Consider the following 18,436-nt stretch of genomic DNA (forward strand, 5'->3'; position numbering starts at 1 on the left):
ATGCAGAGTTTGCAACCTGCAGCAAAATTTTTATGAAATTTCTGTTCGCAACCCAATTTAGTTGTGAACTGAGGCATTCATGAGCCGAGGTACCACTGTACCTTACAATCCTAGCACTAAAGAAGAACTTCCTTGAGCCAAAGGAAAACCAGGCAGCCTTTCAAGGCAAATCATCTCCCACATATGTTGACAGACTAATCAAAGAAATAGCCTGATAATGAAAGTATTCCAAACACTGCAGGGATGCACAATTTGTGGTCTGCATGTTTTTAACATCCCTCCATGTCTATTTGTGTGCCCCCCTACATGTTCTTCCAGTTTGGGACCTTGCCCCCGACCCAGTAGTACTACTCAATATTACTGGAAGGTAGGGGAGGTCACAAGCTGCCCCCACCAAAAATAAAATAAAATCTGTGGTAAGATAGTGTGTTGCAATGTATGGCTGTGAAAGCTGGACCATAAGGAAGGCTGAGCGCTGAAGAATTGAGGCCTTTGAATTGTGATGCTGGAGGAGATGCCTGCGAGTCCCTTGGACCGCGAGGCGATCAATCCAGTCATAGAGATCAACCCTGACTGCTCTTTAGAAGGCCAGATACCGCAGATGATACTTTGGCCACCTAATGAGAAGGAAGGACTCCCTGGAGAAGAGCCTGATGCTGGGAACAATAGATGGCAAAAGAGGAAGGGGACGGCAGAGAATGAGGTGGCTAGATGGAGTTACTAAAGCCATCGGGCATGAGCTTAAGTGGACTTCGGGGGATGGTGGAGGACAGGGGGGCCTAGAGGAGTGTTGTCCATGGGGCCAGGATAGGTTGGACACGCACTAACAACAACAAGATAGTGTGTGGATGAATATGTGTGAAGTGCATGGGTGTGGGCATGGTTGCCAGATGCAATGGTGGGTGGCCAGGGGCAATATACAACCCCATCCTCAAAGGAAATGGCCTACCCCTGAAGTCACCAAGCAATCTAAACAGATAAATCAACCAGACCCAGTCAACCCCAAATAGTCTCCTTGATTATGGAGCAGCTCTGATGTCCACCCCTCCAGCTCCTGTCTTTCAGAAATGCCTCTGAATAACAGTGCAGGAAACATAGCAACATCAGCCCCCTGAATGCACAATAAAGTTGCCAGGCTACCATGGGGATTCCTTTTAATATGGACTGGGCATGACTTGCCCCACCCATTTCTTCTCTTGCTCTTTCACTTTCCTTGTCAGTCAACTGACTGCAGCACAGAGTGGAGAACTGGCAAGGGCAACTGCAGCAGCTTCATCTTCCACCTCAGGGGCCAACTGAAGAACCCTAGGGCAACTCCTGCGTTACAGCTGGTCCCTCCTAGGTCCCAGTGTAGCACAGTACCTCATTTACTGAAACATGCTTGGCCTTGCCATGATGAGGACTGCAATACCAGTCAGAGTGCCTCTTCCAACCGTGATCTACTCAGATGCTGCGCTCAGCCTCTAGGGCCTTCCTCCAAGTGCTCTGAGGGAGGCAGCAAAGGGGAGGACCATTTCTGTGGTGGGGTCCCCCATCTTGGCAACAATTTCCCTGGTGTGGCCTGCCTGGTGCCAGACCTTGGTTACAAAGGGGCCTGAGGGGATTAGTCAGATGATCCTTTTTCTTCAGACAGGGTCTTTTTTTTTAAACTGATGTTTTAGCTATTTACAAATAATTTAAATTTTATTTTAACATTCTTGCTTTTATGGTAATTTGTACTGCATTTGATTGTTCTATTTAGTATATGGTTGCAAACTGACCAGAGAGCTTTGGCTATAGGGTGGTATAGAAATGAAATAATTTGGTCAACATTTCAGAACTCTAATCAGCCTGCATCTGGAATTGTTTGCTCAGAGCTCTTGTATCATTTAGTAACTGCTTGCCCAGATGCCACCTGTCCCCTCCCTACCCCTGCTGCTAATGTCAGGCTTGCTTGGTTATCAGTGGGCACTGAGAAGCCACAGTAAAGCAGCTTCAGCTGCAACTATTGGAGGAGGACTCACTTTCCCAAGGTTATCTGCATGCCTCCGATAATCCATGTCTTCAACCTAAAAGAGAAAAGAATGTGTTAATGGGAAAGGATTCTCACTGAAGTTATCCAATTAAGATAAGAAAGATGAGAGCACTGTATCACTGAAGTTTGCCCAATATTTTACATCCCCATAAAGATAAGATCTCCACTGAAACTAACATAGCAGTTCAATTGGACAAAGTTTGACTTCCTTCTTCAGGCACATACACACAAATACACAGGACACAAAGTAAAACTAAACCTGAAAGGCTTTTATTTCACATTCTCAAGTGTATGATAAACTACAACCTAACCCTCCTGCACAAAGGTAAATATACATCCCTAAGTGATATCCTGCAAAGGCAGTGAACATCCATATCCCAAATCCTATTGAGGCCATCCAGTGAAGAAACCATGTGAACACCTCAAGCCCCTCTCTTCCCTTCTCACCAGTTCATCCTTGAGGTACCCAAGATCAGGCCAATAATGGTAAGATGACGTCCACATTTCAAAAGCCACTTCACCAAGCCCAGGCTTTTTCCTTTGCTTCTGGCACTTGCTGAAGAAAGACTTCTACCAAGCAGCCTTAATTCTAGCACACATCACAGAGGCGAGCAGAGGGATTGCTGACTTGCTCAGGGACAACTCGAACAGGTTACTGCAACTCGGAACCGTGACTGCCGCAGGAAACTGATGCAGCCAAGAAGCCCCCTGCCCCCTCCAGCCCTCGCTTGGACTCACAATGTTGCTGTGGTGGGCCTTGGTCATGAGCAGCATACGGCCAACCAGATCTGTGGTGGACACTCCCTGAGTGCGTTTACATTCCCTGCAATAAGACAAGCTCAACGTGAGTAAGTGTTACTCACAAGGTTTAAAATGTCCTTACACTTGCCTCTTCATACTTCCCTGAGAATATCCTTTGGACCACGCCATGGTTAAACAAGAGACAAGGACAGGTGAAAGGACACATAGAATTGTCTATTATGGCTGAAGCTACATGGGCTACGTCCTGGCCAGTACGTGTGCAGGAAACCTCCTGGGAAGTAATATGGACACATGCTGGACTTTTGATGCACACACAATTCAGGGGAGAGTGAAACCCAAGTTCCAGGTTCACATGTTTACTCAGTCACTGCCCTTTGCAGCAGAAGGGATCAAGCAGCATGCTCCAGCATCCTGCCTAGTCCATGATAACCCAGAATTTTTAAAATGGTGGGTTAATGCAAACCAGCAATACAGAGGAAAAGCAAGCTACAAACTAACAAAGGAAAAGTAACTGAGCATCTCAGCAATACCTCAATACTCTGTTCATGGGTAAGAATTTGGAGTTGGGCAACCTGAATTGTAAGTGGGGCTATACCTGTATCTCCCAGCATTCTTTACTTCCTCATAGGTGTCCCTGCCATCTGCAGTAAGTGTGATGTCATCTGTGAAGAAAAAAGAGCATCAGTTCAATAGGGGCAAATTGGAGTGGCTTCCTGGGAAGCCCAATCACTGGAAGTGCAAAAGCCTTTTTCTTCAAAAGGGAAAGTGGGAGAAGAATGTTGTCAACTACCATTTCCAGCTTAGAAAAGAAACAGGACTATGGGCCATGTTTTGGGATTTATTTTATTTACATCCCACTTTTTTCTTACAAGGAACCAAAAGACAGAGAATGAACATTTACTAGCAAACATAGCAGTACAATTTTCCCATTTAGTTTAGCCTAAAAACTACAGTTAAGCCCAGTCAGTCTTAGCTTCTTCAGGTAAGTGATGACAAAAGGCTCAGGTACTCACCTCCATGCACACAAAAGTCACAATTGTATTTATCCAGAGTTTCCAGTGTTGTGACATAAGGAGCTCCTGGTACAATCTCATCCACCCACTTGATGGCCTTCACCATTTTGTATCTCTCCTCTTGAGTGAAGACAGGGGGACCTTTATGTTTCGAGATCTCCTCTAACATATGTGTGTGGGAAAAAATAGGAACAGTAAGGGCTAATGTAAAACCTGTGTACACTTCATGCACATGTGGATTTCCTAAGCCAAGTTGGTATCTGGCATGCTAATGAGTTTCCAGCTTAATTAAAACATGCGTTTTGCCCTGATGGTGAAGAAAAAATTAGCAGTGTAAGAGGGCAGCTCAAGAATCATAGAAAGGTTAGATAAGGAGTCAAGCTGGCAGAGCTGCTTTTAGCCAAGGGCCAGCTGGGCTGCAGCTCCAGGAAGCAAGCCTCATGACCCACTACAAGGTGACAGCTGTCCTCCTGACATGCCCACTTAGCGTGTTCACAGTACAGCAAGGAGGGTGAAGCTGCTAGAATGATCTGGCTTACATTTGCTGCACCGCTGCACCCAGTGATTGCATTGGAAGGCTGGGAAGAAAGTGGCAGCAATGAGAAAAACTTCAGTGGAGGTAGGAAGAGTCAAACCTGGGGGAAGGCAAACCTCTCCTGAGTTCTGAGAGCACACAGGATGTGAGAGAGGGGAGCCATCTGTCACGGCAAGGTAAGCTCCTCAGCCCTCAATGTATGCATGCTTGTGTGACCTAACCTAAGCAAGGGGTGGGAAGAAGACAAACCAGTGCTGGCTGTGTTAACCCGTATCCCATCAGATGCCCCTAATACGTTGGCACATTCACTTTGTAATGCTGCTACCTCCATTCTGGGTCCATATGAACTATGCCTCTGTGTTGGCAAACAATTTAGTACATTCATTACCTCATCAAAGTTCTGACAAAGAGCACTGACTGTAATTAAGTAGCCTGTCTACCTTTGGCCCATTGGACATTTCAGGTTACTGCCAGAGTAAAGTTGACTGTCCCTGAGCAGGTCCTATCCAGGACCCTGCCGCCCACATGAGTCATGCAGGAGGGCAACGTCCACGTGAACTTTTCTCCAAAATCATTCCACCTAAGCAGATCAACCCCTGCTGTGATACACATGCTAGCTCCTCCTTCACCCCTTTGTTCCATATAAAAGGCAACATGCCACTGTGTACCGGATGCTAAGGACTATCAACACCATCATCTACATTTGGAGAGTCCCAGTGGCACTGAGTTGCCTCTGCTGGACAACACAGAACTTATTTGTTATACAAGCCATATTTAAATTTCACAACCAAATGACTGCCAGACTCAATACTTTTTCTACTTCCTACAGAAGAAAATTGGTGTTTTATAGTAAATTTTGGAAGCAGAACAAACAACACATGGTAAATAACATAAGAAGAGCCCTGTTGGATTAGATCACAATGGTCCATTTAGTCCAGCATTCTGCTCACACAGGGGCCAACTGGCTGCCCACAGGATGTCCCAAACAGGATGTAAATGTGACAGCACCCTCCTGCCCATGCTCCCCAGCAACTGTTGTACAGAGGCATTTTTATTTGTTTCACACAGTTCATTCAGAAATGCATTTTCTTTGTGCAGAACGTGCATTTTCTGGACATGGACAGTGGATATTTTGGCCACCTAAGAACTTATTATAAGTAGCATAACTTGGTTTACCCATTAATGTATTGACAAACAAAACCCAAGAAGTTTAAATTCACTAGGGACTTCTTCCAAGCATGCAGAATATCAGAAACATATATTTGAAGTTTGGTGGGGGGTTTTTATATTCCAAACACAGTGACTTTAAAGGCACTTTCTTCTTGGATGAGGAAGGTAGAAAAAAGTTTGCACTATAGAGGGCCTGCTAAGAAATGAGGTATGTGAGACCCCAAACTAAAAAACTCTGAGACAGCAGATAGTACAGGCACTGAGCTTGTTTGCACAATACACCCATCTTAGATTACTTTCATGACCTGACACAGCCATTTCACAGGGTTTTAAATCCAATATAGGCCAAAAGCCAGGAGCAGCTGCAGAATTTATGGATTATGGAATCATATAAGTGGTAAGTGAGAACCTAAACATGTTACTACACATGCAGACAAAATTCTGAGGAAGGTGTGTATCCTTTGGGGGGTGTTTTTGAAGCAAAGAAGAAAAGTTTTCTTACCATCTGTGTGGACTCCCACAATCAGATAGTCTCCCATTGCACGAGCTTGTCGCAGCTGGTTGGAGTGCCCATAATGCACCATGTCATAGCTACAAAGAAGACAAAGGGACTTGTGTGAAGTGCTTGGCCTGGTACTGATTGTTCTCACAAGACTCTCATCCGGTAGAGAACACCAAATATGATTTGAGCTAAGGCATCCACTCTGCTATACACTGCTACAGGTTGTTGACAAAGGCTAGATTCCCACAAGCACCAAAACATACTTTTATTCTTAGCTACATTATCGGCCATTTAATTATTCCCATTCTTCCACAGAAGACAGAATTCATCATCCCTCTCCCCTTCAGCTTTTTTGTCCACTGTAATGTCATCTACACTGAAACAGGAACAACTTCTGCTCTCTGTAAGTAGAAGCCCATAAATGTTACACATGCTCATGGATAGTTTTATTATGAAGGTAATCAGTAAGTGGAAATTCCCATTGTGTTGATCCTGGAAAAATATCTTCAGAGGATAATGAAATGAAATTTAATATTGTGGCAGTTGCAGAACTCTCTATGCCCTCTGGAAGGCAGAAGTTTGGCAGTGAGGTGAATAGGGGTCAGCCTATACTTGCAACCAGGTTACTAACACTATTTCAGATGTAAAACATTGTGTTTAAAAGATGTGAACAAGCTTTTATATGGATTGATTGGAAGTGCCTCATCTGCTCTTCTCTACTGCTTTGAGTCCAAATGACACATTACAGTTCATGACATAAGAGGTGGTAGCAGGCCTTCCATGTAGCCTGAAGTGCCTGATCCTGCCTAACCTTGGAAGCTAAGCAAGGTCAGGCCTGGGCAGAAGTGGGATGGGTGACTTGAGTGTATGATTCTATGATTATTGCTGTCAACTGCCTAGAGAGCTTTGGCTATGGGCAGTATAAAAATGTAATAATAATAATGAGTTCATCTATCCCTTGCTGTTTCTTGCTCCAGACTTTTCCACAGCTTTTTTAAGCTGTGAAAATGGAAACTTGGATAACTGATGTTGTAATAAGGCTCCGGCAAACTTCAGTGATCACACAAGGTAGGGAAGTCCTGTGGCAGATGTAGGAGAGGAAAAGAAATCAGTTTTGCCAACTGATTGATCAACAGGTTCCAACTCACTGCTACTCACTGGGAATCACCACCTTCCAAAGTCTCTCTGTTGTAAGAAAGCAGCCAGCAGGCTAACAGTATACAATTGATATTTTATCTCTGAAATATAAGCACACACACACATGCACCCTTAGAATTGTTAACCAGAGACACTTAGTCCTTAAACAATTCATCATTCCTTCTAAAAGAAAACATAGCTCAGGAATGCCAACTAACTAAAAACAGGCTACTGAGGAACAAGAGAGAGGAATGATGATTATTTTTTTTTAGCCAAGAATGCACTGGGGGGGGGTGTTATTTATTGTATAACTTAGTACTTATTTTATTACTTCTGTATTTATTTATGTGTTGTGAGCCGCCCCGAGGCTTTGTTGCGATGGGGCAGCATAGAAATGTTTTAAATAAATAAATAAATAAAATGTGCATGCCTGAAGAATCCCAAAAGTTTGCAAAAGTGCAACATTTTAAAGGGAAATGCCTCAAGGGGCCGGGGGGGGGGGCAATCCAAAAACAGATTAGTGAGCAATAAGCATTCTTAGTAGCCACAGAATGCTGGGAGTGACTTAGGGGGAGAGAGAACAGAAAATGAGGAAAGGGAAAGGGAACGGAGCATCCTAGAAGAGGACATGAGTGGCTAGCATACAGGAAAGAAGCAATCTGCACTATATATTTTATTATAGGTTCCACTTGTATCAATCTATTTGTAAGCCTTATAAATTGTCCATGTGGTTTTTCCGCCCAGATCTCTGCTTGGAATTGTTGATTAGGATAAAGGGAGGTCACTGACAACATTGCAGAGAGAATAGGAAATTGGTCTCAGAGGAGGCTTCCTTTGAATCCAACCTGCTCCCACTTCAGCCATCAAGTATTTTGAGTAAAGATGGAAACAATGCAAGAAAGAGTCTTTCTTTCCTCAAAAATTCTTACCAGTTCCCACTTGTTATTTATTTATTCAGGACAAAATAATGAATTAACATGCCCGACATTCCATACACAGAATATTTATTGTGTTGTTTTAAATTTATGGCCCAAAGAAGAGCTTTTCAAGCTCAAAACACACTGGGACTTATTCTCTGCACTGTATACAAAATCAAAATTCATGCACCCCTTTCAGCTTCCCACTTTTATTTTTGCATTGTAGATTAGTATAGCCCTTCACTTGCTGATAAGGAACTACTACAAAAAGACCACTGAAGGGCAGGGAGAGCAAAACCATTACCAAAATGGACGTATCCCCTAAAGAAATTTTGCTAGAAGAAAAGAAAGCCTCCAGCAGAATGGTTTTATTTCAAAGAGGGAAAGATGTCCATGCTTAAAACTGCAGGTGTAATCAGAACAAAAGTCATGTCAATCAGGGTTACAAATTAACAAGAAAGAGGAAAACATGAATTCTTCAGCTTTAATCTGTCTCTGGCCTGGCAGGGCTTAGCAACTGTATGAGATTCAAGGTGAGCGATTACTAAAGGGATGCTCAGTTATAATATTGCAATTTAGAATGGGTCTTGGTACCAGCATTCCCTGAGGTTATCTTTCAGCAGCTACATGATTGCGAATCCAATTATCATGACACCTGGAGCAATTCTAGGTGCCATTTCCTCCCTCCAGCTGCACTATAATCCAGGAGGTTGCTAGTGCACTCAGAAAACACTAAGAGAAGAAACCACATGCAAGATACTGGGCCCATTTCAACCTACAGCAAAGCACAACAAAGGAAAACTGTCCTAACAGAGTCAGCTTGGATGAAACTTTAGGCCCAGGGTGACTATAGCACACTGGGCTTAAGCTTGCTGAGGGGCCACAGCTGTGACCAGTCAACAACCAGGCACTGCACAGGTCCTCAGGCACCATGTCATCCCCGCACCCCAGTCTTCCAGCTGGTATTCCAGGGGACACCACACTAAGGCACTGAGGACAGACAAATGCCAGCTGCCACAAGTGGAGACTTTGGGGAGGTGTCATCCACCTCTCTGCAGTCTAGCCAATGCCAGCAGAGCAGGATCTCTCGTGAGCTTTTCTGCTTTTTTGACAACTGCATCTCTGAGGAAACCTGCAATGGGGGAGAAGGGAAAGATGACCTGGCTGAGATAAAAAACCTTCCTTTAAGGTGCTGGGCCTTCCTTCATTAAGGACATCCTGTTCCTTTACTCAGATTTTGGAATGCTGCAATAGAAGTTAACACCAATTACTAATAAATCAATCAAGAGAAACTATTAATGAAAACTGGTCTTGCCTGCTCTGTTTCACACCAAGTCACGTGGAATAATCCTCTTACACCCACGCAAAGCTTACACAATACGCTTTAGTTCCACTCTTAAAATCCATTAACCAAACTGCTACAACCTATAAGCCAGAGAGCAAGACATTTTACACTGAACATGACAATATTTCTGAATTTAGCAGGAAGCAGAGAATCCACATATTGTTCAAATATTTGTTAATTAACCTCTCCCAAACACCTCTGACTTCTTTCCTACTGCAATAAATGCAATCAAGCTTCCCTTATTCTCGAAACAAATTAATTTTTAGAAAATCCTAATCTCCAACTACTGCCCAACTCATAGGTGGGCAACCTGCAGCCCATAACCTAATTTCATATAGCCTTTCTCCTAATTCCAAAAGTCCATTGTAAGTTTTCAGTTCAGATTTCTGTACTGAAATGGGGTAAGAGAAGGGGATGGCAAATAGAGGAAGGGGTGCCCCTGCCTACTTTTGGCTCTGGCCACACTACAGCTGGTTTTGGCTTCATTTACCAGAGGCAATAGATTACTCTCAAAGGACTACACCTACCTACCAAAAAACATTCTCCACACCTGGTACAATGTACCTTTCATGTTTTGTGGGAGAGAGAAAGATGGCTGCTCTGGGCACACGTTCTCAAGTGTTGCTGGCTGGAATTCAGAAGAATAGAAGTGAAAGGAAAAGAGGGAGAGTAGAGGGGTCTAAGTAGAGACACTTATCTCAAGGCCAGACACCCCTGGTGGGCAAGCAGTTTCTGGGAATAACCAAGATGAACGGTTGGCAGGAGGAGACTCGGAGCAGGGGAGTTTGTCAGACACAGGAAAAGCAGCCCTGGCTCTAGATCCCATGATGCCTTGACAGCAGAGGAGGGCAGTACAGTGAGCAGCAAAGGTGTGCTGCTTTCAGAGGGCTCCTCCCAAAAGGCCTTAGAGGAGAATAGTAAATTGCGTTCAGCAGACTGCTCTGTCCATGCTCAGAGATGCAAGATACTCTTGCAAGAGATAAATTAGGAATATTTTACCATTTTTTCCAAAATACTTTATGGGGAGAATCATCATTAGACAAAGTTAGATCATATATAAAGGAAAAAAATGGGTAAAAGCTACAACAGATGGATATAGACATAATGGAACAAACAATGAGGAAGAAATAGAAGACCGTATCAATAGGTTGAAAATAAGAGAAATCTCCTGGGATGGATGGATTAGGACCAGAAAACTATAAAGTTTTTTTTTTAAATGATACCAAAAACTCTGTTTAATAAAATACTGCAAGGAGGAAATATGCCAAAATCTTGGAAATATTCATTTTGTTTCCTAAGCCCGATAAAGATTTGATTGACCCAGAGCCTTACAGACCGACAGCTCTAATAAATCAAGATGCATTTTTTTAACAATATTGGCAAACAGAATGAATAAATTTAAGAAATATATTAAAATGGATCAAAGTGGCTTTATAGCTGGGAGACAGATGGCAGGTCTGACTAGAAGAGTGTTGACTATATTAGCACATATAGGTAAAGGGAAATTCAAAGCTGGTATGTATGTATGTATGTATTTAGAGAACCTCTATGCCGCCCCATTCACCGAAGCCTTGGGGCGGCTCACAATCATAAATAAATAAACACAATATAAAACAGTGTAATTTAAGTAGCCCTGGCCAAAGAATAAAATAAATAAATAGTATTAACAATTACAATAACGTTTGAATAAAAAGGTCTTCGCCTGGCAAATAACGACGGTGCCAGACAGACCTCTCTGGGGAGCGCGTTTCATAGATTGGGCACCACTGCAGAGAAAGCCCTCCTCCAAGTATTTACCCTCCTAATTTCCTTCACGGAGGGTTCCCGGAGAAGGGCCTCTCCCGCTGATCTCAAGGGGCGGGTGGACATATATGGACGTAAGCACTCCTTCAGGTAGCCAGGACCCAAGCCGTTAAGGGTTTTATAGGTCATAACCAACACCTTGAATTGGGCCCAGACTTCAATGGTGAGCCAGTGAAGCTGACGGAGAACTGGAGTCATGTGAACATAACGCCCAGTCCCCGTCAGCAGCCTGGCAGCTCTATTTTGAACCAATTGAAGTATCTGGACCGTCTTCAAGGGCAGCCCCACGTAGAGCGCATTACAGAAGTCAAGTCGGGAAGTCACCAATGTGTGTGTCACTGTCGGCAGGCAGTCGTTCTCCAAGTAGGGGCGCAGCTGGTGGATTACCCGAAGCTGAAGGAAAGCACTCCTCACCACTGCTGTCACCTGAGCTTCCAGTGAAAGCTCTGGGTCGAGGAGTACTCCCAAGGTGTGGACCTTGTCCCTAAGAGGGAGTGCAACCCCATTCAGGACTAAGTTCAATTCACCCTCTCCGAAGCCCGATCCGCCAACCAACAGGACCTCCATCTTGTCTGGATTGAGCTTCAGTTTATTGGCCGTCATCCAGCCCATTACCTCGGCCAGGCACCGGTTCAGCACAGCCACTGCCTCACCTGGATTGGTGGAGAACGAGAGGTAGAGCTGGGTATCCTCAGTGTACTGATGATTCCGCAGCCCACACCTCCTGATGACCTCTCCCAGCGTATAATATTCCTAGATATTTTTACAGCTTTTGATTCTGTGGAAGGGCCAACAGTAAAGATCTTAACAGAAACATAAGGATTTGGTAAACAATGTAAAGGCATAATTTAACAACTATATTAAGCTAATGTAGTAAATGTAATAGTAAATCATGGTGTAACATAGCAAGTATTCCTAAGCCGAGGTACTAGACAGGGATGTCCTTTCTCCAATGCTGTTTCCATTAGTCATAGAATTATTAGAAAACTGTGTTAGGAATGATAATATAATAAAAGGTATAGGCTTCAAAAATGAGATTAAGATCAGCTTATTTGCTGATGATACTTTCTTAACAATAAAGCATCCATTAGAAGCTATGGATCAGCTTAGATTACATCTGGAAGAGTTTGAAGAGATAGCAAGCTTAAGGATAAACTGGCAGAAAACAGAGATGATTTGATTTAATAGTGATAAAGAGAGGTCCGCCTGGCGCCGTCGTTATTTGTTTTTCGGAGCCAGGCGAAGACCTTTTTATTCAAACGTTATTTGAATTGTTAATATTATTTATTTATTTTATTCTTTGGCCAGGGCAACTTAATTTATACTGTTAAATTATATTGTTCTATATGATGTTATTTATTTATGTTTGTGAGTCGCCCCGAGGCTTCGGCGAATGGGGCGGCATAGAAGTTCCCTAAATAAATAAAATAAATAATAAAGAAAGAAAAGAAAAAAGAAAAATTAGGAGTAAATTTAAGATTAAGATATCCAGAATTATCAAATATTAAGTATTAATATAACTAAAAGGATGTTTTTAAAAAAGGATAATTTTGATAAATTGAAAAACAAAATAAAAGAGAAAATGATTGAAAAAAAGAAGATTGGATTATCTTGGTTTGGTAGAAGATTGGATTGTCTTGATGAAAATACTGCCTAGGATTTTTTTTTATTTAAGATGCTACCAATTAAGATAACAGATAAATATTTAAAAGAGTGGCAAGATATGATCAATAAGTTTTGTAATGGGGATAAAAAAGAGGATAAATTTTAAAAAGATGGTATAGATAAGGGGATTGGGTATCCCTGATATTATGTAGAATAAAGTGTTGGCACCAGGTGAACCTCTCTGGGGGGTGCATTCCATAACTGGGGCACCACCACAGAGAAGGCCCTTCTCTGGATAGCCACCCTCCTAGGCTCCTTCAGTGAGGGTTCCCGAAGAAGGGCCTTTGTCCCAGATCTTAAGAGGCGGATAGGCACATAGGGAAGGAGACACTCCTTCAGATATATTTAACTCAATAAAGAATGCTTTGTAAGGAAAAGGTCTGTGGCTCTGAATGTGCAAAAAAGAAACCTCAGCTCCTGACATTTTGCATCCTCACTCCCAGTGTGCTGCTTAATTCCACTGTCTCAACTTTCCTCCAGTCTTTCATTTTTAGCCCTACGTTCTGGCTTCCATCCTCTGCACTCCACTGAAAAATATTCTAGCTTCCATTCTCTGCACTCCAGTGCCACCAAAATAATCGATGATCTTCTCAGTGCTAACCCCTAGGTCTGGCTTGAACTTTGTTGATCCTTCTGCCACCTTTGATGCTGCTGATTCCTTTCTCATGCTTTACTCCCTTTAGTTCAGAAATCTCTGTGACTATCCTCATCTGGTTCTCTTCCTAGTGAGAATTCCCCCTCCATTTCTCAATTGGGATCCTTCAGGGATCTGTTCTGTGGTCTCTTCCATTCTCTCTATATATACTATCCTTGGATGATAAATATCATGTATTTGGTACTATACATGGTGACACTTAGCTACAAGATGGTCATGACGTTCTCCTTTGACTATTGTCTTTTGTGGTCTTTTACTGTCTTGCCTTCAACCCCTCATTTCTATCTGGAAGTCAGCTGCCAAAGTTATTTACCTCTCTTGTGCCCTTTACACATCCTATTTATATTCCTACAATAATTTTCTGTCTACTCCTTTTCATTCCTTCCTTCAAAATCCCCCAAGACTATTTTCTCTCCTTATCCACTCTCATATTCCTGCCTGTAACTTTGATTTACCCATCTTTCCAAATATCTACTTCCTCAAACATTTATGGTCTTCTTGCTCTCAAGTGCCTCCCATGAGACCAATACAACCTTACTTCTTTCATTTCTCTTCAAAAACTACTTTCCCAGTTATATCCAGTGCTTTTTTTGTAAGAAAAAAGGTGCTGGAACTCATGAAATTATTTACCTTTCGTATGTAGTCTATCACTGTACACACACCCACACATGTCAGTTGTGTAATGAAACGTAACGGTTGCCACCCGCAGTAAGCTCAGCATGCGACCACACAACCAATCACAAGCCAAGCAGCGCCACAAGCTGAGCAGCGCCATCACAACCAGTGCAGACGAAGTACGCACGCATCAGATTCGACACACAAGCAGCCTGCATGGACCATTTTAATGATTTTGCCGCCGACCTGCTACGCTCAACAGGGTGATTCAAATCCATGTGGACCAAACATCAAATTTTCAAAAGTTACTTTTAAAACTTGGAAAATCTGTCAAAAAAAGGTGCCGGAACTCTGTTCCAGTGCGTTCTATGAGAAAAAAAGCACTGGTTATATCCATTAGTCTTTATACTTTTAAGGCAAACCCAAGCACATATTGTTGAATTACACGCATGTTCTTCCTTTGTACTTAATCTTCCCTTCCCTTCTGTTCCTCTGTTGACTTCCTTGTGTCAAACTTTAGATTATAAGTCACTCTAGCAGCAAGGACTATCCTCTTGTACTTTCTAAAGCATGATATACTGTACATAGATGGCACTAAACAAGTGCCACCATGCTCCCAAGACTTTTTTCGGAAAATTTTTGAAATATTTTACTAGAAACTGTCGGGAAACATCTTTAAGTAAAACTGCTAGAGGGCACAGGATTCAGGACAGGAAATAAATATTGCTGCACAGCAGTTACTGTACTGACCTGGATGAGGGAGACTAGCAGACACAGATTTTCTGATGTCTTCCTCTTTGGTTAAAAGCTGCTGGGAGCAGAGTTCCATCTGAAATGGACTTTGGTATAGAGAGCAGTTAACCTTTTCCCCATCCCCTCACTTCGCTTTAATTTGCTACCAATGGGGAAAAGAGACACATGTGTATGGCCTTTTTTCTACCTTTACAGCTGTCTGGAAAATGGCATGTGGGGTATGCGCAGCAGTTAACTACCACTTCCCCATTGTCACCTCAAGGATAGCTCCATTCCATGAAAGACAATGTTGAAGCATTGGCTCATGGATCTTTCACACTACACCTAGTTCAGCCCAGTAACTTCTTGGAATGCATTTTCACCACATGCTTGAACTCCACAGTATACTTCAGTGGAAAATGTAACTGTATGAGCAGTTTGCTTTATTACTCCTTGACTTACCATTATGATTTACTATATGTTTATACTCCCAGTCATATCACTTTTGCCTTGGAATCACATTCCATAGCTAACTACTTATGCCTCTGGGAGGCCATTTCTCTTGCAATGTGTTCGAGAGAATCAGTACTGCAGTTACTATTGTGTAATTATTCCTGGATCTTTTCCTTGCCCTAAAATATAAAGGTGAGCTAAAGTCTTCTTGTTCCTTGTAAAGTAAATAAATGGTAACTCCATGATTGCTGGTTGTCCCCATTTAGCCATTGTTTCTAACTATACCAACAGTGGTAAAGCTGCCAAAAAGCAACTGTAATATATTGCTTTTTAAAAAGTTTGATTGTTCTTTAAAAACTAAAAGAGACATTCTGATTGGTGACCTGAAACCAGCAATGGAGAATGTGATATGACTTGTTAAAGAAATGGAAATAGAGACGGAATGACCAGGTGATTCAAAATGGAACCCAGAAGTAGCAGTCACAGGACACTGCAAGCAGCCACGTCACCACACACATCTCTGAATTCTCTTCCACAAAGATCATGGGCATAGCACTAAATGTCTGCATCCGCAAAGTTCCTACTGCAATCCTGTCTGAAGCCAACAGATGTCCATTAATGAGCACTATATAAAAAGACTATGATAAGAACACAAACAAATTAGCTTAGAAACAAGATTCCTTGCAGAAATAGTGTGAGTGCATCACATCAGTTCTAGAGGCTTGGGCAAAGCAAGCCTGGATTCTGTTCCCTATTCCACCACAAAATTTGCTGAGTGATCTCATGTCACCCACAGTACATCTTACCCTAATTTACATCTTACCCTAATTTAGTTGTTGCGAGAAAGGAAAAGTGGATTCACCTCCTATGGAGTGTCCCAAGCTCACTGGAGGAAAACCAGACTACAAATTTGATAAGTAACCAAAGAGATTAATGAATAGACTTTGCTTTTAAATTGTCACTATTGCTTACATCCAAACAGAAAGCTTATGCTAGTATATACATAAGCCTAAAAGTCAGGCAGAAAAGAGGATGGAAAGGAAGATACAAAAGGGAACATTACATAAATTGCTCTAGAATTGTTCTATAGCACCAGGATGCCCAAAGAGGCATATAGTGAAAAGAGGAGACATCAGTTAGGGCCATTTGTGCCCATTTCTGAAAGGCAGAGCAATGCAACTTCCTATCAGTTCCTGCAGATGTGTTTTTGCACCACAGACATCCTCTCTTCCCATTTACAATCATGGTTTGGATAAATAGCCCTATGACCCAGGCAAATACAACCCCTGCTAGTAAAGGGCAATCCAGGTCACAGGGGACACTCACAGATAGCTATAAGCAAATATTATTTTGTGGCCACACCCCTCAAAGCAAGGGAAACTCAGGGCAGAGTGGGGAAACAGTTTATCTCAAAAGGGAATCTGATGTTTATAACCCTAATTAGCTCCAAAGTCCTTTCCAAATAGTTCTGAGAAGGGAACACCCAGTCCTTTCAGATGGAATAATGTGTTTATTAGGACATACACTTGCCTGCTTCAGGAGTCAGGCCAATCAGAAGGCAATTTGATACTCACAGAAAAAGATTATCCTCTTGCCACCCACCTACCACTGGAACTCCTGCCAAGAGTCTGGCTTTCTGATTGGTTCAGCTAAGTCAGCCCAGCCCTTAAAACTCAGCTGATGCAAACTGCTCGCCTGACCTCTTTCACCCACACAACACACACTTAGACATCCTGTGCTAGTAGGTGATACCATAGAGTCAGAAATCCTAAGCATCCCCAAAATGCAAAGACTGCTCGAACACATCCACCAAAGAAAATGAAGAGGACAAATGAGTCTTATCAAGGGCAGTAGCTTCAGCATAACATGAAGGAAACCTTTCAGCAGCCCTGCACTGTGCAACACGTGCTCCCTTTCACAGACCTAAACCAGGAGTATGCGCATGTTTACTGGGAAATAAACGTCACTGGGTTCACAGAGCGCACTTTTAGTAAGTGCCCAAGGTTGCAGCCTTATACTTAGTGTCGTCCATTTCCTCCTTTGGACTGCGAGATTCTGTAGGCCGAGAGAAGGCAACTTACAATCCAGCAACATCGTAAGGACAACAACCCCCATCATCCCTAACCTAACCAACTGGCCGCTAGGGCCGACTTTGACCGTGGTACGTACTCAGGCAGCACGAATAAGTCCCTGCCTCGGTCCGTGAGGTGGGCTCTATTCCTTATGGAAATATCTCACGGATGACCCAAACACCGGGACAGGAGTAGCAGCGCAGCAGCGTGCGCGGCGTTGCCATGGGGACTCGGGGCGCGCGTTTAGGCTCCCCTGCGTGGCAAGCGGACGCCCAGGCAGCGGTTGCCATAGGAATATAAGAGGAAGCCGGCGCCGCCGCCGGCTCCGGCTCCGGCTCCGGCTCCGGCTCCTTGGGAGCGGGGTTTGCCAGCCCCAAATACTCACCATCCATCACACCAGACGCGGACGGGCCGGCCGGAGTGGTTGGCCGGGGGGGCGGCACCAGCGGCTCCGTTGCGCAGCATCTCTACCGAGCGAGTGCCAGACTCTCTACTGGGATAACTGGCCAGACACCGGTGCTGCCACTAGCCGGGCACTGCCCCGCCACGTGATCAGGGAGGATCCGAAGCTCCCGAGAACGCGGCCATCTTTGGCTGCCGTCACGTGACAACAGACGACCCGCCTCCCTGTGCTTTCCCTACAGGGCTCGTGCCCCGCCCCTTCGGGCTCTGCAGAGGGACGGCGAGGCGTTCAGTGCTCTCTCCCCGTTTTGGCTCTCGCCATCCCTGCTCTGCAATGAGCTGATCCGATGGCCCGCTGGCCTGCCTAGAGATACCGTCGCGCTCTGCCACCCGCACCGCTTACTAATCGGCTGCCCCTATTTACATCCTCACCACTCCTGCCCCTGCCTCTCTGTGGTTTACTGGACTGACCAAAGACCATACAAGTTTGCCCTCGGTTTCCAGTAGCAACCAGCCAGCTGCTTCTACCGAAAGACTTCTCCCTCCCTCCCTGCATAAAACAGGAGAAAAAGATTAAAAGGAGCTGGCACAGACACCCATCTTAAAGAAACATAGCCCTCCACTGATAAGCTATTTACAGCATC

At 43.7% G+C, this 18,436-nt stretch overlaps 1 protein-coding gene and 1 long non-coding RNA gene across 2 annotated transcripts in view; one reads left to right on the forward strand and one right to left on the reverse strand.

Annotated features, from left to right (window-relative positions):
- LOC123018116 overlaps window positions 1-10,493 on the forward strand; it is an 18,374-nt gene extending 7,881 nt beyond the window's left edge. Inside the window, exon 3 of the long non-coding RNA XR_006413716.1 lies at window positions 10,085-10,493. This is a non-coding gene — a long non-coding RNA (uncharacterized LOC123018116). The remainder of the gene's footprint in view (window positions 1-10,084) is intronic.
- The window catches only part of PCYT2 (phosphate cytidylyltransferase 2, ethanolamine), a 26,747-nt gene extending 8,829 nt beyond the window's left edge, over window positions 1-17,918 (reverse strand). Inside the window, exons 1-6 of the mRNA XM_044419911.1 lie at window positions 17,776-17,918; window positions 5,997-6,085; window positions 3,790-3,951; window positions 3,372-3,438; window positions 2,753-2,837; window positions 2,004-2,048 (exon numbers count right to left, since the gene is read on the reverse strand). Coding sequence (XP_044275846.1) covers window positions 2,004-2,048; window positions 2,753-2,837; window positions 3,372-3,438; window positions 3,790-3,951; window positions 5,997-6,085; window positions 17,776-17,855 — 528 coding nt within the window. The 5' untranslated portion in view covers window positions 17,856-17,918. The remainder of the gene's footprint in view (window positions 1-2,003; window positions 2,049-2,752; window positions 2,838-3,371; window positions 3,439-3,789; window positions 3,952-5,996; window positions 6,086-17,775) is intronic.
- Between the last annotated feature and the right edge of the window lie 518 nt (window positions 17,919-18,436).

This window comes from Varanus komodoensis, unplaced genomic scaffold (assembly GCF_004798865.1).
Source record: "Varanus komodoensis strain SLA01 unplaced genomic scaffold, ASM479886v1 scaffold11, whole genome shotgun sequence".
NCBI lineage: Eukaryota > Metazoa > Chordata > Lepidosauria > Squamata > Varanidae > Varanus > Varanus komodoensis.